The 23,855-nt window shown below is 42.7% G+C and overlaps 1 protein-coding gene across 1 annotated transcript; it reads right to left on the bottom strand.

The window, feature by feature from the left end:
• Nucleotides 1-878: 878 nt before the first annotated feature.
• LOC105930600 (calcium uniporter protein, mitochondrial) lies at nt 879-23,621 on the bottom strand. The gene is made up of 8 exons (XM_036137589.1): nt 23,249-23,621; nt 6,699-6,768; nt 5,631-5,798; nt 3,747-3,851; nt 3,490-3,650; nt 3,151-3,354; nt 1,239-1,355; nt 879-1,127 (listed from the first exon to the last, which is right to left on the bottom strand). The coding sequence occupies exons 1-8, from the start codon at nt 23,342-23,344 to the stop codon at nt 1,050-1,052; spliced, it is 999 nt and encodes a 332-aa protein (XP_035993482.1). The 5' UTR covers nt 23,345-23,621; the 3' UTR covers nt 879-1,049.
• Between the last annotated feature and the right edge of the window lie 234 nt (nt 23,622-23,855).

Here is a 23,855-nt window from a genome sequence, read left to right on the forward strand (position 1 = left end):
AGAAAAGATTGCCTGTTGACCCTAATACACACAAAGCTAGATTACATTTTTTTTGTATCATTATTCAGTGTCCTTTATAAATATGAATTTTGTGAACTTCTGGAGGTGAAACCTGTACATTGTTATCAAATTGCCTTATTTGTTTAACCCCTCGAAGCTTATTTTGTCATATACATAAGTGGATGTTTCTAAAAAAAATCATTTTGAGTAAAATATGAGATTGAGCCAATTGTGAAACTACATTTAAAAAGTTAAACATTTAAGCTCAAAGTACTTTTAATATTGCATAAAGATGACCTGAGTAAAAAAAAAAAATCTGTTCATTAGGAGGAAAAACTCAAATGTCAACGACATTCATGGAAGCTGCGCAGAACACCTGTAACAGCGTTCTGCGCATGTTTTTACTCTGTCCTGTCTTCATATAAGCGTAAATCCTCCTGTATATGACTGGAAGCTCTTTAGCACCATCTGGTGTCTATGGTGGGTAAGTGCAGGGGGAACATTTGTGGTTTTGTCCGTATAAAGGCTGCATGGGGCTGCAGTCGTTCTCACCAATCAGCGGAAAGACTGAACAGAGTCCTAAATGTCCCACATTTGGTATTTATGGCACTTCTGGCTCTACCCAGGGGTCTTCCCAATGACATTTGATGTCATGCTCTAACATTAGCAGGAAATATGCACGTTCATAGCTCTTGGAACATATAAACACTTATTGCGCTCCAAATAGTCCTTTCCAAATAAAAGGAACATTGCACACATTGCTAATGCGATAAATAGTGCAGCCCTATCGCACAATGTTTTAAGTCCCATCTGGCTGATCATGCTGAAAACAAGGACGTAGAAACACAGCCTGACAGACAAGAAAGGAAAAACAGATTGGAAATGCAAACTTTAATCGTTAATGTTTGTGAATTTATTGAGGATACAATATGGCATCAGTATGAAGAATGTTCCTAATACAGAATGATAGATTTCAAGGTAAAAATATGGCATTATCAGAATAAAACAAACATTTGGCTCCGTTTGAGTCTCAATCCTTCCAGCTTGGCTTACGGCTTCATCTGGATCTGTTCCAGCGGGAGCTGAAGTTGATTTGGATATTTCAGACGTCTTAAGTCCTCTTCCACCTTAAAAAAAAAATAAAAAATCCAGTCACATTTAACTGTGAAGAGATTGTGGTTGTCATTTGTTTTTCCAAAAACAATAAGTCTGATATATAATATAATAACTGGTGTCACCTGTTCAAGTTCGTCCTTCAGTCTGTTGTATTTTTCCACGTTGAATTGCTTCTTCCTGGCCCCCTTATAAAAGTAGCGTAGAAACTGTCTGTCCTTGGCGTCTGGATACACATAATCCTGAGAGAGAGAGTTAAAGGAGAAACGTCGGTTCACGTGATGATTCAGTGCAGATGAACTGGATCTAGAAAGATCTGCAGAAATGAGCCTGTTTAGCAAAATATAGACACAATGACAGAAAACATCGGGATACTAAAGAAAGCTAATTAGGTAGTGTGAAGGTTCTGCAATTACTGGTGGGTGTATAAAAATCTCACACTGGAAAATTTAGAAAAATCCACCCATTTGCTCTAAATAGCTCCTCAAAATGGGAAAGACAAGAGAATGAGCCGTTCAAGTGAGGCAGAAGTGTCTTGATCTTTATAAGATCTTAAAACGCATTTGTTACTTCAAGGCTGGACTATTGTAATTCTTTACTATCAGGAAGTCCAATAAATGCAGTTCAAAGTCTTCAGCTGATCCAAAAATGCTGCAGCAAGAGTTCTGATGAAAATCAACAAGAGGGATCATATTTCTCCAATTTTAGCTTCCCTTCATTGGCTTCCTGTTAAATCAAGAATAGAATTTAAAATTCTTCTTCTCACGTATAAAGCCCTTAATAATCAAGCTCCATCATGTTGTAAAGCACCAAAGCAACCTGCACACAGAACTGTGAATATACTGGAGGTTCTCTTTCCTGTTACAGGGGAGTTTTCCTCTCCACTGTCGCTTCATGCATGCTCAGTATGAGGGATTGCTGCAAAGCCATCAACAATGCAGACGACTGTCCACTGTGGCTCTACGCTCTTTCAGGAGGAGTGAATGCTGCTTGGAGAGACTTGATGCAACCTGCTGGGTTTCCTTAGAGAGGAAACTTTCTCACCAACCTGGAGGATCTGATGGAGTCTGACTTTGGAAAGAGCCTTGAGATGACACATGATATGAATTGGCGCTATATAAATAAAACTGAATTGAATAAATTAGGAAACGCCTACAAGAACAGCTCCTGATCTAAACCCGATCACATCTATAGGCAGAGAAAACATTTAAAAACAACTGGAATAAATGATCCACTGAAGATTAAAAAAAAAAATCCCCAGAGCTCACTTATAAAATTAAGGTTCGATGTATCGATTTGATTTGATGATTTAGAATTGATACGATCTGATCTCAAATTGGATTACTGGTATTCAAAAAAAATTTTAGCAGTAACCTGAATTACATTATGATTTACATTATTATGCAACATATTGATACTAGTATAATATTAACAGTAAATTAATAAAATTATGGTCTCAGCACAGTACGCCCGACTGTGTGGGAGCCTCCACACTCAACTCCAATTTTTTATGTCATATTTTTAAGAATGCACCAGGTTAGTGTCCAAACTTAGTGTACCGTTTTGTTTAATAAAGTCCTTTCGATTTGAATTAAATAGAAATAGCAGCTGCAGATATCTCCGGTGTACCCTGGATTTGTTTGGGTTTTCTGCCCCACAGCTTGTTTGTGAAAAAAATTGTCTCAACATTCAGGGCTTTGATCCTTTGTGGCTAACCAAAGTCGTACTTACACATTTTAAACAGATTTTTGAGCGTATTGTACCACATAAAAGTGGTCAATAAGCACAGCTTTAATCATATATAAAAGGTCCATCAACAATTTTTTAAAAGATGTTTTAACAATTTTAGGTGTGCCTTATAGTCCAAAAAATACGGTATTAAAACCTCCTGTTTGGCAACGTAACAGAAACAATTATCAGTTTTACTGCATTCTCCTTACACGCTAAAAGTGAAAGAAAACCATTTTATTTGCAAACAAAACATTTAAATATTGAGTAAAAGGCAGATTTCTAAGAGAAAATGTGTGTGAAGCTTGCCTGCTTGGTGAGGATGTAGTAGGCAAAGACTCCCATGCTGGTGCCGTAGGTGATGAAGTAGGTGACGGGCTCCATGACGTCCCAGGAGTACACCCACCAGGTGAGCCAGCCCAGGGCGCCGGCCTGCACCGACAGCAGGGCCATGCCGGTCCAGACCGCCCTGGACGTGTGAAACTCTGCAGCCCGGGACAGCTGGGCCTTGGTCTGAAAGGAACAACGGGGTCAGTGAGCCTCCTCGTGCATCATTATGGTCATAGACATTAAATTCAGGGGCATTTTAACACGTTTTAGGATTAAACACACTTAGAAGGCTATAAAACGAACAGGTCAACCCGCTACCTTCTCCAGGGGTGAGAGCTCCTGCTTGATGCTGTCCAGCCTCTCCAGCAGCTGCCTCTCCTGCAGCAGCTGGTGTTCAGGCAGGTGGAGCGCTGCGTGCAGCAGGTGCACCACGTGTTTCATGTCCTCCAGGTCCCTGGCATGCTCACTGCTGGGGATCACTGCAACAGAGGAAGCAACCGGGTGGAAATGATCCCGCTACGGAGTCACCTGCGAGGTAAGGAGCGCCCGTTTATGAGCCGACGGCGCGGCGTTACCTTTCTCAGGAGCGCTGACGCTGTAAACGTCTTCGTTGATGACGAGCTGGAAGTCCTTCTCCAGCAGGGTGTCCAACAGCGTCGTGTTGGCAACACGTTGGCCGTCTGGGAAGGACGAGTGAAAACAAAAAAAAATGTCCCGTTTATACAATTAATGTGGTTCACAAGCAACTAATTCTTCTCTAATTGAAGAGTTGCAGCGTTACCAGGATCATTTACATAATATTCAATAAAAATCAGAGCAAGGCTGTCCAAGTTTTTCATTCCCAGGACTAAATGTTCACTAAATGTGTACCTGATGGCCAAAAATAAAATCCCCCCAAAAATATATTGTGAACTTTACTTTACCAGCTCAACTTATTATGATCATGCACTGTTTTAATTAAATTTGTGAGATTTTTATGTTTGAAAGGGATTCAAGATTTAGAAGTGTTTTGCATCTTTTGTTGTATTAAAAGATAAACATCCATTAAGCTAATTCTTTTGGACCCTGTTCTGTCCACTGGCCTTTGTTTGTTTTCTCTTTTCTCGTTATTTAAATTCAGGTGCAGTTGCTGCTTCCTGCCAGCTGGCTCCGCTATGGGATCTTGATGCAGACCTTCTCCTGGGTTATTTCCACTGAGCTACACTGGAGTGCTAATTTGCCCGAAAAACTGAAGTCACTGGCCGCCATCTTGCTATTCCCTACTCTCACAGAACCCCATAGGATTTGGTTGCAACAACAAGCAGTTTTCTGGCTGTGTGAAAAGATTTCATAGGTAATTCTACAGTCAGTGGATGTACTAACACTATCAACTACTAGGAAATTATGTGCTGAAATATTTCACATGTTATTCATATTAAATAAATATATTATATATAATATAATATACTTGACAGTTTAAGTACAAAAAAGTACATTTTAAAAATTTCAAGCCCCCCCTGAACATGAGAAAATCCTCGTTATTCGATGCTGTAACGCACATATTCTCTAGTTACTGGGGGAAATATGGCGGCTGGTGGCTTCAAAGCGACTCGTTCTAACAGCGGGCGATTAGCACTCCAGTGTATAATAGAGATCAGCGGTTATTTCTTGCATTTGCTCCTGCATCACTTCCTGTTAAAGTTCTCCTCTTCTCCCGATTGGATACTCACCTTGATTGCTCCACCAATCCTGAAAGAGACCTCCTTATTTAAACTGGCACTTCTTTACAGAAGCAGCTGTGTTTTGTTGTGCAGCTTGCCTCGTATATGTGGTGTTTCTTCCTTTTTCTTATGGCCTTTGAGCCAGATCGAAACAATTGGCCCTGAGACAACTGCCCCAACCATAAAACCTTACACCACAAAAACAACAAACGGACACAACCTAAAAAGGAAGTGTTTTGCAGCCTAACAGGGAATCTCTTTATACTTAATTACCAAAACAAACATGATGATTTAAATTTTTTTGTCTATTCTCCGCAATAGGAACAGGACTTTTTCTTTTTTTAAAACAGGTGCTGTATTTAGCCAATTAAAAAAAAAAAAGAATTAAAAGCCGATTTTGGTGCATTTATTTATACAATGAAATTAAAGCTACTTTGTGTTGTACCTAACAGTTTCAGTTGTAAGAAAAATTGTAACTCATCTGTAAAATATTTGCTCTAATTAAGAATAGATGGCCACCATCTGCATTACTCTCATGTTCTGGTGCATTAAATAAATGTGGAGATGTAGTTGGGGGGGGTCGCACAAAATCATTCCAGGGGACAGAAATGGCCCCCGGGCGTCCACGTTGGGCCACCCCCGCTCTACAGACTCCTGTCAAACTAGTCGATACTCCAGCTGAACTAAACCCAGCCTGACAAACCGGACCAGCGCCACTGGCAGCACATCGTGGACCCGCTGTGGTACGAAGCCTCATACCTTCAGCGAGCAGAGAGGCGGTCGCTCCTGTGTCCTCTCTCTGCAGATCGGCGATCAGGTCGCCTACGGTCATCAGCATGGGCCGCAGGTAGAAGAGACACTTCTCGTTCCTGGACGGCAACGGCACCTCCAGAACCAGGCGGCCATGTTTGTGCTTCAAAGACACGTCTGCAACAGAGAGAGAGACGAAATCTGCCTTCTAATCCAATAAGGCATGCCTAAATATATGTTACAGCCAGAAACAGATAAGCGAACATCCACAGACTGCAGCTGTGTTCATATCCCTTTTTCCAGATTGGATTGTTTTTTTTTTTTGTTTTTTTTTAAATATCTAAATTTAAAAAGACATTAGTTGGCTCTTTGTCAGCCACAACTTTCAGCGTATTTTACTGGGATTTTATGTAACATGACAACACAAAGCTGCAAACCACCATGTTTCCTAACGGGAATGGTAAAGTGTTAATTGTTCGCCACATGTAGGTCCACTTTGCATTTAGACCAAATAATCCAAATAAGGACTTCCTGTGGCTTTCGTCTCTGCAAACTTCATCCAGGATTTGGCAGATTTCAGATTCCTGGAGTGGCCAACTAATAGTTGTCCTGTTGACAGATTCTCCCACCTGAGCTGTGGATGTCGGCAGCTCCTCCAGAGTTTCTCTTATAGTTTCTTAGTTCACTAATGTTCTCTAACAAACCTCAGAAGTTTTCTTTTCCAGAACAGCTGTGTTTAGAACACAGAACTGAGGTTAAATTACTCAGTTTGACTCTAACCACTTTTCTAATTTGGTCCTGGTGGATTTTATTTATGGTCATCAGGGACAAGGGGGCAGAAAAAATGCATGCCATTCTTTTCAGATTTATATTTATTTATATATTATTATATATTTATTGATTTATTTCATTTTGTAAACCATATACTGTTTTTTTTACCCAGCATTTTACAGCCATAAGGATCCCAGTAAGACACTCTGCAGTGTGTGGTTGTAACACGACGACGTGTGAAAAAGCTCAAACAGCTCAGCCGGGCAGTGTGACAACAACGGTGTGAATGCAGGAAGAGTATCTTACCACCAGGGGGAGCAGTGGAGCTGGAGAAGAGAGCTGCACAGTGTCCCAGTGAAGGATGTCTGGGATGAACCTGAATGGAAAGAAACAGAACAAAGATCATGAAGGAGGGAGTTTCCATGGTTTGCTCTTGGTGTAACCAAACACCGCGCCTTTGGTAAACCGTCCCGTCATCAGATCGCATGTAAACAGACGGGCTGCCGGCAAAGCTGCCCATTCTGCAGAACTGTTTTCTTCCCAACAACCCTGATAACAAGTGCCGGGGTTTGGCTCTGCTGCTTCTAACAGCTGCAGAAATCAGACCAGGTGGAGATGCAGATTGTCTGACCTTCCTACTAATTTCCGGTCCCTCCGTGTCTGCTGATGGAGCGGCAGATTGTGAGAAGGGACCTCAGGAGCCACTGCTGATAATAAACAGCGAGCTTCTGGTCCCTACATCCAGCGCTTGGTATGCAGCGGGTGTAGCTCTGCATCCTCCTCTGCTCTCTGTTAGCCCCATCTCAGCTCTGCTACAGACAGCTGGATCAACTAAAAACACAGGAGCGTGTTCGTTTCTGTCAGGAAAGCACCAGATTATTGCTTTTCTAATAGCGATTACATTACTCCAGCAGCGATATAGTTTAAACCGGTTCCTCTGCAGGAATCCCACTGGATCTGTGCCTTCACCTCATCGCAGGGGAGTCTCTCCGCTCGATCGATACTACATTAAAGAGGAGCGATGGAGCCGTCAGAGAAACTGAGCTGGGGGGCAGAGCGACCGAGCAGAGGCGGGTCGTGTTGCCCTTTCCGCTCCACCGGAGGAGAGATGAAGTGTCTGAGAAGCTTCGGTTAGAACGGGAACCTCAAACCCGACGACAGCTGTGCAAGAAAACAGCGAGAAGCCGTGAAAATATGCCGCAGAAGAATTTAATGAGCTTATTTTGATCACTTTTAACAGCCAAAGGGATTTAAATGAAAATGACTATGTGCTTCGTAGTTAATCCGGGATCTACAACAGTCAAACTAATCAAAAGATAGTACCCTCCTCCTGGAAGGTAGCTACAATTACACCGGCAGGACTTGAGACAGACGTAGCTAATTACTGAGTGTCTTACCCATTGACTCCAAGGTCACTTGATTAAACATGTTGAGAAGGGCCATTTCCCACTGAATCGAATCCAGTTTGGTCTCAGAGTCAACCACTCTACTGAAACAGCTACTGGTTGTTTTGTTTTTTTTATTGAGAAAGTCGAGAGTTTGCTGGACAAGAATCATTGTGTGGGAGCAGCATTTCTAGATCTGAAGAAGGCATTTGACTCTGACAACCATCAAGTTCCTTTGACTGATGAGAAGATGGATGGAGCTAAAACCAAAACCATCCTGGAAGTAAACCTGGAGGAGGCTGCAGCAGACTAGAGGACTGGGGAGGAGGTTCAGCGTCTAGCAGACAATGGCAGGGTTTGGATCAAAGCACATACTGTGATTTTCAGACTATAAGACGCACTTAAAATCCTTAAATTTCCTCAAAAATTGATGGTGGGCCTTATATATGATCACCGTTGTGCTCACTGACTGATTTTATGTGGTACAATGCACTCAAAAATCTGTCAAAATGTGTAAGTATGACTTTGGTTAGCAACAAGCTGCTCCGCTCAATGGATATTCGGAGCATTACGGTACACTGTGTCACTACCTGATAGGACCCCTGAGCTGTCTACCAGACTGCCTGACTGTAATGTCTAAACTAGAAATGCATTCATGTAAGGCAGCCTGGAGTACGTGCTAGCAACAATTCAATTCAATTTTATTTATATAGCACCAATTCATGATACATGTCATCTCAAGGCTCTTTCCAAAGTCAGACTCCATCAGATCCTCCAGGTTGGTGAGAAAGTTTCCTCTCTAAGGAAACCCAGCAGGTTGCATCAAGTCTCTCCAAGCAGCATTCATTCCTCCTGAAAGAGCGTAGAGCCACAGTGGACAGTCGTCTGCATTGCTGATGGCTTTGCAGCAATCCCTCATACTGAGCATGCATGAAGCGACAGTGGAGAGGAAAACTCCCCTTTAACAGGGAGGAGAACCTCCAGCAGAACCAGAACCAGGCTCAGTGTGAACGCTCATCTGCCTCCACCCACTGGGGCTTAGAGAAGACAGAGCAGAGACACAGAAAGCTCAGAAGCTCACATTGACCCAGGAATCTGTTCTATATTAGATCGTAATAGCGGATGATCTGTCTTCCCTAACAACAATAAACCTAGAAAGTTAATTCAATATAAAAGTTACGTTTATTTTGGTCCAGCTACTTTGTCCTCCAGACAGAGACCGATAGAGAGCTGTGGACGTGGAGGAGTAATACACACTTGGGAAGAATATTTGATGCACCTTATAATCCGAAAAATACGGTACATGTGTTAGAATGGCCTAGTCAAAGTTCAGACCTAAATCCAGTTGAGAATCTGTGGCAGGACTGCTTACAGAGTCTCCGTCTAACCTGACAGAGAGCAGAGACAGCCTGAAGAACCGACTTTCATTGGTTCTGCAAAGTTCTGACTTAGACTAAAAGTAAATGCTCACCACAGTTTTCTGACTTTTTGTTTGTAATCATTTTTAGCATGATTGGTCGCAACTATCCATCCGTCTGTTACATAAAATCTAAATAAAATACACCACAGTTTAAAGTTTAGCTGTAAAAAGGACAGAATACTCAGTGCTGTAGTGTTGTAATCTCAGCGCAGTCAGAGCATCTTCTTTCTGCCTCCGGCTCATACAGACTACTGATACTGAATCATTATCATCATTTTAACAACTACAACAACGGAAAACAAGTCCAGTTGCTTTGTTTTTTACCTTTTTTTTGGAATGACCATGACCTGGATGACTGAGAATCTTCACCAGTATAACTACAACAACAAGCGAGGTGCAAGCCTTTGCAGTGGCAGCCGCCCTGGAGCTTTTTCCTTCCTGCAGCTGGCCAACCAGAGGCGGCCTGAGACGATGCTCGCTGTGGTGCAGCGTTAGAAAGACACAAGCGATCTCTAGTTGGTTATTTTTCCTGAGGATTCTCAGAAAGTGGAGCATTTGCTCCCTTCTGTACCAACAGTGTGTGGATCCTTTCAACCGGGTCAGTTTCTCCTCTATGTGGACTCCCAGGAGGCAGAAGTCCCACCAATAAGAGGCTGAATGTTATTCTCTGATGGACTCTTTGTGTCCATGTGGTTCGGGTCATTTTTCATTTCCAGGGACTACCACCTCAAAGTTGGGGAGTTTGTCACGGCAAAGGTCCAAAAAACGGAACCGGGCCTGATTGGTACCATGACGAGCTGCTGATCTAGTTTCCCATCTATTGGAGGTACCGAGGTCTGAGAGGAGGCTCAGAGGGGCGGGGCCTTTTCTATCGTTGAATAATCTGCACATAAGAGGCTCCTTCACTGCCCACCTTTAAAACCCACTATTATTTTCCACTAGTGAGACTTAGTTTTAATTTTTAATTGGTTTTACTGTTTCTTCTAAGCGTTTTCATGCATTATCTTATTTTTTTTTAATGGATGTGTTTTAGCTTGTAGCGATGTACAGCACTTTGTTTCAGCTGTTGGCTGTTATTAAGCTCTTTATAAATAAAGATGGTATTTTGGTGTTTTCCTTAAAGCTCAGAATCTGCTCAGTTTCTGTTGCGAGTTTAAAAAAATATATAATTTCGATTCTCAGCACCGCCCAGGGCTAAGAGGTGGATTTCTGCCCTCAGTCCGGCTCAATAAAACTCGTTTAGAGCCGCTAATGTTATCTGATCTTTTAAGGAAAGATGACTTATAATTTTAATAATATCTACTGTGGTAATACATACAAAGAACTGTGGCAGAAAATAAATGTAATTTTTAAAGAACCACCATTTTAATTCCATTATAAGGATTTAAAATAGAATAAAACATAAAAGCTTTGCAAAAAAGAGGATTTCTTTTATACTTTTATTATGTTACAAAAACCCTAAATGGATCTAAAAAGATATCACAGCTACTTTTAGTGTCTCTGATGTGTCAGACGGAGTTATCCACTGAATAACTTATAAAGCTGCTTAAACCTGCATTTCTTTTTACATCTAAAATAAAAATAAAAACATTAGTTGGTTCTTTATAATTTAGCAAATCAATAACCAAATCAGGTCGGGCCGAGTTGATTTAGTGGGAAACTGGACATCAGCGGCTGGAGTTGGACTAATTAAAGTCCAGCTGTCTGCCGGTGAGATCTCAGGTGAAAGAGAGATTTTAGTTCACTGGTGACCGACAGAAAAGGAGACATGTTTCTTTTTAAATATAGTTCTTCTATGTTGAACACACAATCTGGTTTTCCAGTAAATATGAACCTGCAGATCAGAGATTCATTCTTTGAAATATCTTCTTTGATTAAGTTGGAACTAAACAAACGGACGGGGAAGGGGAACCAATAACGCTGCTGTCCGTTAAAGCGCACAGAGTCTCAGAGACATTATTAGACGGACTGATACGTCCCAGAGAGCAACCAACCCTTATTCCCACACGGCGGTATGCAGATTTTCCTGTTCATCGGTGAGGTGCAGTCGCTGGATGTTAATCCATGCTGTAAACATGCTTCTCATGCTTTAACAGTCCGTGTTACGGAGCGATTCTCAGTAACAAGAAAACCACAGATCTGAAACTAATCATCAAAGGTCCGTGAGGCTCTTTGACTTTTTAATGAGAACGACTTTGCGTGTGTGAACGGTCATAATTGAGAGCCGGCTGAAAAGCCGCCTGGCCCCAGGCCTGCTGCTGTGCGCACATATTACCGATCCCCCTGTACATCAACAGAAGGTGGCTGTTGTGTCAGATAATCCAGCCTGAGAGCCCAGTGATAAATAAGAGCCCACTTCTTCCACGGCTACGCCTCTGGCTTTCTATTACCGCTGGTTCCGACGCGCTGCACCTTAAACACAGATCCTTTCAGGTTGCCACCTAAATATAGCAACAACAAAGACCGTGGAGCGGCTCAATCATTTAGAAAACCTTTGCAACGACACGCCTTTAACAGGAAGCCGTTAACCTGACGACTCGAGCTCATTGGATTTCCGACGGTGGTGATTTGTTTGGTCCCCAGAGGTGCGGGGGGGGGGGGGGGGGGGGGGGGGGGGCTGTGGCCCTGGGAACGGTGCCGGCGTACAGATGTGTGTCTGCGAGTTTTGATGCAATTGGGGGAATGTGGCTATAGCATGAATCATTTGAGTCAAGAAAAACGCAAGATGAATTCGGTCCAATAACTACGGAGGCCAGCAAGGGTCAGATCTGGAGGGGGAAAAGCATTCCTGCAGGTTAATAAATGTACTTGGCATCAGGTAAGGTGCAATCTGCATGGGTTGCTCAACTGGTGAACAAAATAATAATAAAACGTCGTCAAATCCAGTTTTTTTTGCAGACTTCTGCCCCCTCTGGCGACAGGTTGCAATGACACCAGTGTTTGTATACGTGCGTGGGAGAAGAGGAAAAGCATCTGCCCCTGTGACTGCACAGGTCTTTTCCTTAGAGACGTGATGTCTTCTGAGGTAAGAAAGTTATAAATATTAAAGTTAGCTTGTGTTCTCCCACTAATGCATCGATTACAGCGGAGACTCAACAAAGTAGCCGGGTGAAGGAGAGCGCGTCACGCCCAGGAAATACTCAAACTGAACCAGCCTATACAGGCACCTGCAGTAAGTAGAGGATAACTCATTTTACACATCAGGGAATTGTAAAGGCCTGTTTGGGAAATAAAATATATAGTATTTAACTTCAGAGCTCTCCCTATATGCACCTTTAACAATCATTATCTTTTTGGAAAAACGATGCAGTGCGGTTAACAGGAAATATTCTCTGTTATGTTCTTGTCAAACGATGGGTTAAAAATAAACAAAGCATGTGCAGTTGGAGGGATTTCGTTAAAGTGGATCAGAAAAACTGGTTAAACGTCATCAGTGGGGAAAATATAATTAAGGCAGGTGTTATACGGAACGTTTAGAGGGTGAAATAGAGTTTATCCTTTTCCCAAAACCTAAAAGGAGTCTAGGAACCTCATGAGCGGCTAAACACAACAGTGATCGCATGTTCGTCTTTAACGATGGTAACCGCAAGCAAATGTTTTGTGTTTTTTTCATAATTACATTTTATGCATAGCAGTTAAATTAAAGGGTAACGCTTAATCATTTAACACTCAATCATAATCATTGCATATAATTGAATGCACCTTTCCTACTCTGCATCTTCTTGTATGAACCGATGTGGCAAGTGAATTTCTCCATTGTGAGATCAATAAAGCCTATCTTATCTTATCTTAATGTAAATTCTGCAGCGTTTTGTGTATTTTGCATTTATGTATGTTGCAACTTCTGGTTGCATAGGATGCGTCTCTGTTACCAATGATCAGTTAACAGGACTCCAGTTATGCACAAAGCATTTAATAGGTGGTGCAAAGTCCATTTTGCCCTCCTATTACAGTCATTTATTGCCATGCATGCTCAATGGCAGCATGAAAACATCTTCGATAACGACTTTAAGTAACTAATATACATTTAAGTTGGGTATAAATTGGTTATTCAAACTCGGGCTGTACCATTTGTATGTGGCTACCTTGAAATAACTTCACTGACACGATTCACAACTTGTTTGAACATCGTCGTTTTTGCCTTAATGTTGGTGGACAAGGCAAAAAAGCCTCTGGTGACGCTGTGAGCTTCACTGTCACCACCATCCACATCGCCTTTATCTGTCAGAGGTTAGATCCGCCAGACAAACAGGTCGGCTGCTCTTTGCTATCTGAAGCTGTGTTGTAAAATGTTGACCGGCCAGCTGCTGCTGCTGCTGCTTGACGTTCCTCCACCCGTTTGGCACTCGATGGGCGCGACTCCAACGCGCCGCCTCGACATTTTCCATGCGCTCTACATACAGTCCGAGGTTTTCCCCCTCAGGCTCTAACAAAGAGAGACACGCCCGTATGTTGCATGACACACAGAGCCGATTAGTCACTGCAGAGTCTGAACAAGCCCAGTCCTGACAAACATGCAACCAACAGAGCGGGTAGAACTGATATGTCTCTGCAGAGTCAGTGTGCAGGGTGGTCAGAAATCAACATATGCAGCCCTTCATAAAACCCTTTATTCAAGCTGCTGCTTGAGGCAACACACGGCTGAGGGCATATTTACCCCGCGAGCCAGTCGTCAGTAATTAATGCCACAGTGGCAACATGGAGGGAAACTCCCAGGAATACAGCAATAAGCCCCCCCCCCCTCCAGGCGGGCCATGACTTCCTGCGCCCACGTCGACGACTCGTTCCATTTTGCCAGCAGCCTTCCAGCGGGTCGCTCTAATATGAGCTCTGTCACATCTGAGCTACGGTGGGCCGCATCGGGGCCTCCTGAACGACTCTCCTCCCACTCAAAGGGAGCAGGAGGGGGGGCGTTTTCTCCAACACACGGGCTCGTCTGCTGCTGAACAACAGCCTGACGCCTCACATGACTCCAAATAGAGAAAGAGATTTGGTCAGAGTTGGTGAAATTACCGCCTGGAGGCTGGAGGCAAGCACAAATCTTCCAGGAGGAGAAGCCCAGTGAGTTCCTGTCAGCGACGTGATCGAGAACCGCCGTCTTCCTCCCTTCAGGAAAATCATTTACTCTAACTCACTTCTCTTCTCAACTTAATGATCCGCTTCAGCCAGGAAATCAATCAGAGGACGTGACTGCAGAGCCATGCTGCCACACGGCTGGACCACCGTAACTAGAACCGGGTCGGGTGGCGACGCCCGAGCTAAACGCAGGTTTTAAACGGTTAAATTCAATTAGAACGTTTCAGTTCCCATGAAACGTCCTAGATTTTATTTTCTAAAGCTTGAAAACTGGCAGAGGAAGTGCTGGGGAGTGTATGGAGACTAGAGTACTGTCCCTCCCCCACCTGTTGCCGTTTTCTGGGTGTCAGCTACAGGCCTGGGCCTACAAAGGCTAACTCTGGACACAGCGAAGACTGAAGGGAAATAAAAAATTAAAAAAAAAGGCCGGTTTGGGGATTGGCAGCTTTAGCCGTGTGAGTGAATCATAGTTTCCGTTCAGACACAGTCCTGCTGTGTCCTCATCACAGGGTCACAAGGCGACCAGAAGCTCGCTCAGAAAACGCCTCCATCTTCAACGGTGTGAACAGGAAGGAAGCAGGATTAGCCTGAGCTGCATGTCGGCACTGCTGCTCCGTTACACACGGTTTTTAGTAGATATAACAGCAGAAATTACTGAACAGCTGAAATTATCATTACACAGTCGTAGAAGCTTTGAGCTGAGAGATCAAAGTGGTGCAACAGCTGACGCCCCGTGCAGAAAGCCAAAAAAAAAAAAAAAAAAACCCGCCACTGCTCACAAGATAACAGTCATTGTCCTTCTGCAGGTCTGCAAAACACACGACCGCTTGTCCACGCAGAGAGGAAGGAAGCCAGTGATCTCCAGAAATAGAGCTACAGGCTCAAAAGTAAACTTATCAAACGTTAAAAACACGTCATTAATATTCTTCCAGACGTGGTGGGAGAAAAGAGGCACATGGCAGTTTGTCTTCATTTGTTGTGATCAAAGAGCCAGACAGGAAGCTCTGGGCGAACCACAGAGCTCAACAGCTAGAATCAAACTTTGGAAACTTCCTATCCACCTCTCTGCATGTTTACCACGCCGTAAACGGCACCGTGAAAGAATTATAAGAAAGTCCACTGAGCCGACGGTGCATCGCTTTAATAAAGCAAAGCATGGATTCAGTGTGGAACTGTTAGGGCACAGAAATCAGATGATAATCTCCGTCTCACAGAAAGTTCAACTTCCAGAGAAATTGTCCAACAGAAGATTTTTTTGTAGAAAACCAGTACATTTTATCCTTTCAATAATTTCTGCCCCCTTCCTGCTTCCATTTTGTGTTCTTAAGTGGCAAAGGCAAATTTATTTGTATAGCACATTTCAGTACAGAGACAATGCAAAGTGCTTTACATGATTAAAATATAGGAAAATAAAAACAGAATAAAAGCAAGTAGGAATAAAATGTAGACACAAAATAGAACATGTGAGAATAGAAACTAAAAGCAAACATTAAAAACAGCTAAATTTAACTAATTATGTTTCAGTAAACCAGTTTAACTAGAACATTCAAATGCAATCCTAAACAAATGTGTTTTTAATCTTGATTTAAAGGAACTCAGGCTTTCAGCACTTTTGCAGTTTTCTGGAAGTTTGTTCCAGATCAGTGGAGTATAGGAACTAAATGCTGCTTCTCCATTTCTGGTTCTGGTTCTGCAGAGCAGGCTGGAACCAACTCTGAGTAGAGCTGCACAATATAGTCGACTGCAGTCACAACAATATTGTTATGTGTAACATCCCATCCAAAAGGTCTGCTCAGGTGTGGTAAATGGTGGGCTTGGTGTGTTTTATGCAGCATACACGGACAAATAGATATTTGGCCGATTAGATGCAATATTAATGTTCTCACATCTGATTTAGGTCTAAATGACCAAGATGCTAAAGCCCAGTAAGAGCAGTGAGGTTGTCATAATAACAGAAAAGAAAGAAGAGTGAGAAAAATCTGGCCTAATCTCCTTTTATATTGTAATTGTAATATTCAAAGATATTATTGCAATTTCATGTCTTTTTTAATATGGTGCAGAATTTCCATGAGAGACTTAATGATAAAGATGCTCAAATTGTGATTTAATTTAATTATACTACATTTTTTTAAGATATATTCTAAACGCTATGTTTGAGATTACTGCAAGTTGGAAGCCTGATTGTTGCATCTCTACTTAGAGCTAATGCCGTTTAGCTTGAACCAGGGATTTATCGAGACTCCATCACCTTAATTATCACCGGCCCTTTCCACCTCAACGACCGACTCCTACATCAGTTCAGGTGAGTCTTCTCAGCGGCTCGCCTTTAATAGTGTCGTAAAACCCAACGACGTGCTGTGTGGATTCTGAAATCTGATCACTCAGCACTTCTCCTGCTCAAATAAATGTTTTTGCCCAGCAAGCGCTGTGCCTGCTGTGAAGAAAAAGCCTTAGTGAAGCTTATCCTTTATTAAATTAGAGATTCAGTCTGAATCCCTTATGTTCAGGAGGTAAAGTTGCAGAGGAACGTCTCCAAGCTTCAACAGCACTGGCTGGGATAAATTTATATCTGGTCTCCCAGCTCATCTTAGTCATTCTTGCAGGGAAGTGAGTCATAATGACAGCCTGCCTGTCAGTCCTGCAGACCAAACATTAATGTTCCTGCAGACTTAACGTTAATGTTCCTGCAGACCCAACATTAATGTTCCTGCAGACTTAACAATAATGTTCCTGTAGACCTAACATTAATGTTCCTGCAGACCAAACGTTAATGTTCCTGCAGACTTAACGTTAATGTTCCTGCAGACCTAACAATAATGTTCCTGCAGACTTAACAATAATGTTCCTGTAGACCAAACGTTAATGTTCCTGCAGACCCAACATTAATGTTCCTGCATATCTAAGAATAATGTTCCTGCAGACCCAACATTAATGTTCCTGCATATCTAAGAATAATGTTCCTGCAGACCTAACGTTAATGTTCCTGCAGACCTAACATTAATGTTCCTGTAGGCCAAACATTAATGTTCCTGCAGACTTAACGTTAATGTTCCTGCAGACCAAACGTTAATGTTCCTACAGACTTAACGTTAATGTTCCTGCAGACCAAACGTTAATGTTCCTGCAGACTTAACGTTAATGTTCCTGCAGACCTAACAATAATGTTCCTGCAGACTTAACAATAATGTTCCTGTAGACCTAACATTAATGTTCCTGCAGACCAAACGTTAATGTTCCTGCAGACCCAACATTAATGTTCCTGCATATCTAAGAATAATGTTCCTGCAGACCCAACATTAATGTTCCTGCATATCTAAGAATAATGTTCCTGCAGACCTAACGTTAATGTTCCTGCAGACCTAACATTAATGTTCCTGCATATCTAAGAATAATGTTCCTGCAGACTTAACGTTAATGTTCCTGCAGACCTAACAATAATGTTCCTGCAGACTTAACAATAATGTTCCTGTAGACCTAACATTAATGTTCCTGCAGACCAAACGTTAATGTTCCTGCAGACCCAACATTAATGTTCCTGCATATCTAAGAATAATGTTCCTGCAGACCCAACATTAATGTTCCTGCATATCTAAGAATAATGTTCCTGCAGACCTAACGTTAATGTTCCTACAGACCTAACATTAATGTTCCTGCAGACCAAACGTTAATGTTCCTGCAGACTTAACGTTAATGTTCCTGCAGACCTAACAATAATGTTCCTGCAGACTTAACAATAATGTTCCTGTAGACCTAACATTAATGTTCCTGCAGACCAAACGTTAATGTTCCTGCAGACCCAACATTAATGTTCCTGCATATCTAAGAATAATGTTCCTGCAGACCCAACATTAATGTTCCTGCATATCTAAGAATAATGTTCCTGCAGACCTAACGTTAATGTTCCTGCAGACTTAACATTAATGTTCCTGTAGGCCAAACATTAATGTTCCTGCAGACTTAACGTTAATGTTCCTGCAGACCAAACGTTAATGTTCCTACAGACTTAACATTAATGTTCCTGCAGACCTAACATTAATGTTCCTGCATATTTAGCATTAATGTTCCTGCAGACCTAACATTAATGTTCCTGCATATTTAGCATTAATGTTCCTGCAGACCTAACATTAATGTTCCTGCATATTTAGCATTAATGTTCCTGCAGACCTAATATTAATGTTCCTGCAGACCAAACATTAATGCTCCTGCAGACTTAACGTTAATGTTCCTACAGACCAAACATTAATGTTCCTGTAGACCAAACAATAATGTTCATGCATATTTAGCATTAATGTTCCTGCAGACCTAACATTAATGTTCCTACAGACTTAACGTTAATGTTCCTGCAGACCTAACGTTAATGTTCCTACAGACTTAACATTAATGTTCCTGCAGACCTAACATTAATGTTCCTGCAGACCAAACATTAATGTTCCTGCAGACCTAACATTAATGTTCCTACAGACTTAACATTAATGTTCCTACAGACTTAACATTAATGTTCCTGCAGACCTAACATTAATGTTCCTACAGACTTAACATTAATGTTCCTGCAGACCTAACATTAATGTTCCTGCATATTTAGCATTAATGTTCCTGCATATTTAGCAATAATGTTCCTGCAGACCTAACATTAATGTTCCTGCATATTTAGCATTAATGTTCCTGCAGACCAAACATTAATGCTCCTGCAGACTTAACGTTAATGTTCCTACAGACCAAACATTAATGTTCCTGTAGACCAAACAATAATGTTCATGCAGACTTAACGTTAATGTTCCTGCAGACCAAACATTAATGTTCCTGCATATTTAGCATTAATGTTCCTGCAGACCTAACATTAATGTTCCTACAGACTTAACATTAATGTTCCTGCAGACCTAACATTAATGTTCCTACAGACTTAACATTAATGTTCCTGCAGACCTAACATTAATGTTCCTACAGACCTAACATTAATGTTCCTACAGACTTAACATTAATGTTCCTGCAGACCTAACATTAATGTTCCTACAGACCTAACATTAATGTTCCTACAGACCAAACATTAATGTTCCTACAGACTTAACATTAATGTTCCTGCAGACCTAACATTAATGTTCCTGCAGACCTAACATTAATGTTCCTACAGACTTAACATTAATGTTCCTGCAGACCTAACATTAATGTTCCTACAGACTTAACATTAATGTTCCTGCAGACCTAACATTAATGTTCCTGCAGACCAAACGTTAATGTTCCTGCAGACCTAACATTAATGTTCCTGCAGACCTAACATTAATGTTCCTGCATATTTAGCATTAATGTTCCTGCAGACCCTGCGACAGACTGGCGACCTGTCCAGGGTGTACCCTGCCTCTCGCCCAGTGAACGCTGGAGATAGGCACCAGCAGCCCCCGCGACCCCATGAGGGATTAAGCGGTTTGGAAAATGGATGGATGGATGGGTCCCTGCAGACCTAACATTAATGTTCCTGCATATTTAGCATTAATGTTCCTACAGACCAAACATTAATGTTCCTGTAGACCAAACAATAATGTTTATGCAGACTTAACGTTAATGTTCCTGCAGACCAAACATTAATGTTCCTGCATATTTAGCATTAATGTTCCTGCAGACCTAACATTAATGTTCCTGCAGACCAAACATTAATGTTCCTGCAGACCAAACGTTAATGTTCCTGCAGACCAAACATTAATGTTCCTGCAGACCTAACATTAATGTTCCTGCAGACCAAACATTAATGTTCCTGCAGACCTAACATTAATGTTCCTGCAGACCAAACGTTAATGTTCCTGCAGACCTAACATTAATGTTCCTGCAGACCTAACATTAATGTTCCTGCATATTTAGCATTAATGTTCCTGCATATTTAGCATTAATGTTCCTGCAGACCTAACATTAATGTTCCTGCATATTTAGCATTAATGTTCCTACAGACCAAACATTAATGTTCCTGTAGACCAAACATTAATGTTTATGCAGACTTAACGTTAATGTTCCTGCAGACCAAACATTAATGTTCCTGCATATTTAGCATTAATGTTCCTGCAGACCTAACATTAATGTTCCTGCAGACCAAACATTAATGTTCCTGCAGACCAAACGTTAATGTTCCTGCAGACCAAACGTTAATGTTCCTGCAGACCAAACGTTAATGTTCCTGCATATTTAACATTAATGTTCCTGCAGACCTAACGTAAATGTTACTTAACATAAACGTTCCTTTAACCCGTAGCACAACAGGGCGGTTCTCCCTGCCCAGCCAGCAGCACGTTGTCTGACTGCTGCAGTTTCCAGAGGAACAGATTTAACAGCGATATTTCTAAATTGAATCTGCGTACAGTTTTGTTGTGACGACAAGCCACTGATGGTGCCGAGGTGGTCACACGCACGGCGGTGTTTCCTCTCCTGCACCGAACCCACAGGTGCATTCAGAGATTCGTGCACAAAGTCATTTGCTGCGCTTCATTGGGAACTGGGGATGGCGTGATGAATGATACCGTATAGCTAATGATGCAACACGGGCAGAAAATACGATAAAAGTGCCGTTTTGGTTCCACACATATACAGCGCCCTGCCAAGGTATTGACACCACTTTATTTTTTGCACATTTTGTCACATAGTTTGAGATTTTATGTGATCAACCAACACAAAGCAGGGCATAAATGTGAAGTGGAATAAAGACTTAGCTGCCTTCAGAAGTCAAAAACTAATAAAGTCCTCCAGTGAGTGATCTAAGCTCAGTATAAATCCAGCTGTTCTGTTTCTGGCCTCAGAGGTTTGTCAGAGAACATTGGTGAACAAATATCAGCATGAAGACCAAGGAACCCAGCAGACGGGTCAGGGAGGAGGTTCTGGTCCAGTTTAAAGCCGGATCAGGTTCTACAACAACATCCCAAGCTTTGATCAGTTCATCATCTGGACCTGGAGAGAGGATGGACCTCCTGCAGACCTACCAGGACATGGACGTCCACCTGGACTGACAGGCTGGACCAGGAGAGCAATAATCAGAGAAGCAGCCATGACAACTCTGGAGGAGCTGCAAGGATCCACAGCTCAGGTGGTAGGATGTGTTGACAGAACAATTGTTAGTTGTGCAGGTCTAGTTCATATGTAAAATGCTGTGTTTGAAGGAAAACCAATACTCCACATCACCCTGAACACACCATCTCCAAGGTGAAACATGGTGGGGGCAGCATCATAGCATCATGCTGTGGCAACACATTTCTGTAGCAGGGACAGAGAAGCTGGAGCCTAATACATGAAAGACCCTGGAAGAAAAGCTGGTAGATGCTGCAAAAGACCTGAGATCGAAGCGGAGGTTTAATTTCCTGCAGGACGACGTCCCTAAACATGCAGCCAGAGCTGCAAAGGTTTAGACCAATCAATATTCACGCATTAAAAGTCAAAATCCAGAAACTAAATCCAATAGAGTTCTGCTGGAGGTTCTCCTCCCTGTTAAAGGGGAGTATTCCTCTCCACTGTCGCTTCATGCATGCTCAGTATGAGGGATTGCTGCAAAGCCATCAACAATGCAGACGACTGTCCACTGTGGCTCTACGCTCTTTCAGGAGGAGTGAATGCTGCTTGGAGAGACTTGATGCAACCTGCTGGGTTTCCTTAGAGAGGAAACTTTCTCACCAACCTGGAGGATCTGATGGAGTCTGACTTTGGAAAGAGCCTTGAGATGATATGTTTCATGAATTGGCGCTATATAAATAAAATTTAATTGAGTCTTTGTGGCAAGACCGAAAAACAGACCCGGACAGAGCTTGAGCTGATTTGCAAAGAATAAACGTTTCAGTTTGTGGAGGTCTAAAGGTCGTCGAGACCAACCTCCCGAAGGAGCTGAAGCTGAAACTGCAGTGAAGCTGGCTTAAAAAAAAGCAGAGCCTAAAATGTAACTCACTACCATGTGAAAGCACATTTTCTGCACCCAGACAAATTTGAAAAAGTCCATCAAAGTGGGCAGGATAGGCGGGAACGGGAGGGGTTGTGTTCAGGATGGGGGGAAGCAGCTGCAAGCTTGATTTGCCAAATTTTATTTATAATGTGGACATGAAGCCTGGTTGATCTAGAGAAGCAAGTTTACAGCGGGCGCAGTGAAGTTAGTTCTAGGTAGACATTCGTGCTCCGTGAATATCCAACATAAAACCAGGGCAGCCCCACCCCGGCTACCGCAACACACTAACGGCAGAACAACTGGCTGCTTTCACGTTAGTTCCCCAGCAACACATAAACAGTTGGTATGTTTGTTTCCAGTCGCATTTTTTGAAGAACAAAAGTTGCTGCAGGGGTTGAAAAGTGCAACAGTGCTCATCGTGGAGGCAAAAAGATGGAGCTGTGTTTTTGTTTTCAAGACGGAGCTGCTTTTAAACCCCACCGCTGAATTACGTCACATCAACCGAAAGCAACATTTATTGAAATTAAATGCAGGACCACCGTTTAATCCTAGGAGGGCGCCACCAATGATTTTAGACAAAAAAAAAAGCAGGATTTCAACAAATATGCACTATTATTTTCACAATAAATGACCAGGATATGTAGACAGTAGTATATTTCAATCATGTTAACAGTTTACTGGCAAAAAAAAAAAAAAAAAAAAGTTTTTTGGGGGGTGAGTTACCCTTTAAATCTACTTTTATTCATTTAGGGATTCCAGAGTTACGTGTTTGAATAAAAACGCACACCGCACTTTTCAGATTGTTGTGGTTGGAAATCTTTCCTTGATTTTTTTTTTTTTTAAACCATCTATGTATCATTTTCCCTCCACTTCACGCTTGATCTGCGACATAAAATCCAAATAAAAACCCGTTTGATGTTTGATCAACACGCGGAAAACCCCTAAACGGACACGAATACTTCAGCGAGAACCTTTCCATCCGAGTTTCTGGACGCGGAGCCGGAAACAGCCGCAAGCCGCCCGCTGCGCGTCGGTGTGGAAACAAAATGGTGAGAGTCGGTTCGCTCGGTACCTTGCGGAGAGCCGTAGCCGCCGAGGCGCCCTGAAAAGGCTGCACACTTCTCCAAAGTCCCGTCCCAACTTTGGCGAGCAGCCGCACCGAAGCCATGTTCGTCCGCCGCCTCAGCGCCGCCGCCGCATTCCTGTGGAGCGTCCTGCCCCGATCAGCGCGTCACCGCTCGGCTGCTCCTCTCCGGGCCGCCGGCGCTCTGAGGGAACAGCGGGTCGGATGGGAGCTGCAGGAGGAGAGGAGAGGAGAGGAGAGGAGAGGAGGTGGAGACAACAGGCTGAGCTGCCAAGCATTTCCTCCCGTCCACATCCGCGCCTCTGCAGCCGAGCGTCGCTTCCTTTCTGCGGCTTTTCTGCTCGGGCTGTCTGGGTGGAGCATCCAGCTGGCCCGGCCCGGCCCGGCCCGGTCCGGCCCAGTCCGGGGTGATGCGCGAACCCCCTGCGTTGCATTCACATCACGTCCCGTCAGTTATACAGTAACTCAGCATTTTCTGACAGACTGGGGTGGGGGACCAGGTTACAGCAAGGACGGGTTGACAAATACCGCGGCCCGGGGCGCAAACATGTCAAGGGTCCCCCCAGAGCCTGTAGCATCTCAATAAAATTATGAT

The sequence above is a fragment of the Fundulus heteroclitus genome, chromosome 5 (assembly GCF_011125445.2).
Source record: "Fundulus heteroclitus isolate FHET01 chromosome 5, MU-UCD_Fhet_4.1, whole genome shotgun sequence".
Lineage (NCBI taxonomy): Eukaryota > Metazoa > Chordata > Actinopteri > Cyprinodontiformes > Fundulidae > Fundulus > Fundulus heteroclitus.

Coding starts and splice junctions, on each gene's coding strand:
- LOC105930600 (XM_036137589.1), bottom strand. CDS start 23,344: ATGGCTTCGGTGCGGCTGCTCGCCAAAGTTGGGACGGGACTTTGGAGA. Junction 3,852..5,630: donor CGCCTCTCTGCTCGCTGAAG/GTATGAGGCTTC, acceptor CGTCCTTCCCAG/ACGGCCAACGTGTTGCCAAC. Junction 3,355..3,489: donor AGCTCTCACCCCTGGAGAAG/GTAGCGGGTTGA, acceptor TGTTCCTTTCAG/ACCAAGGCCCAGCTGTCCCG.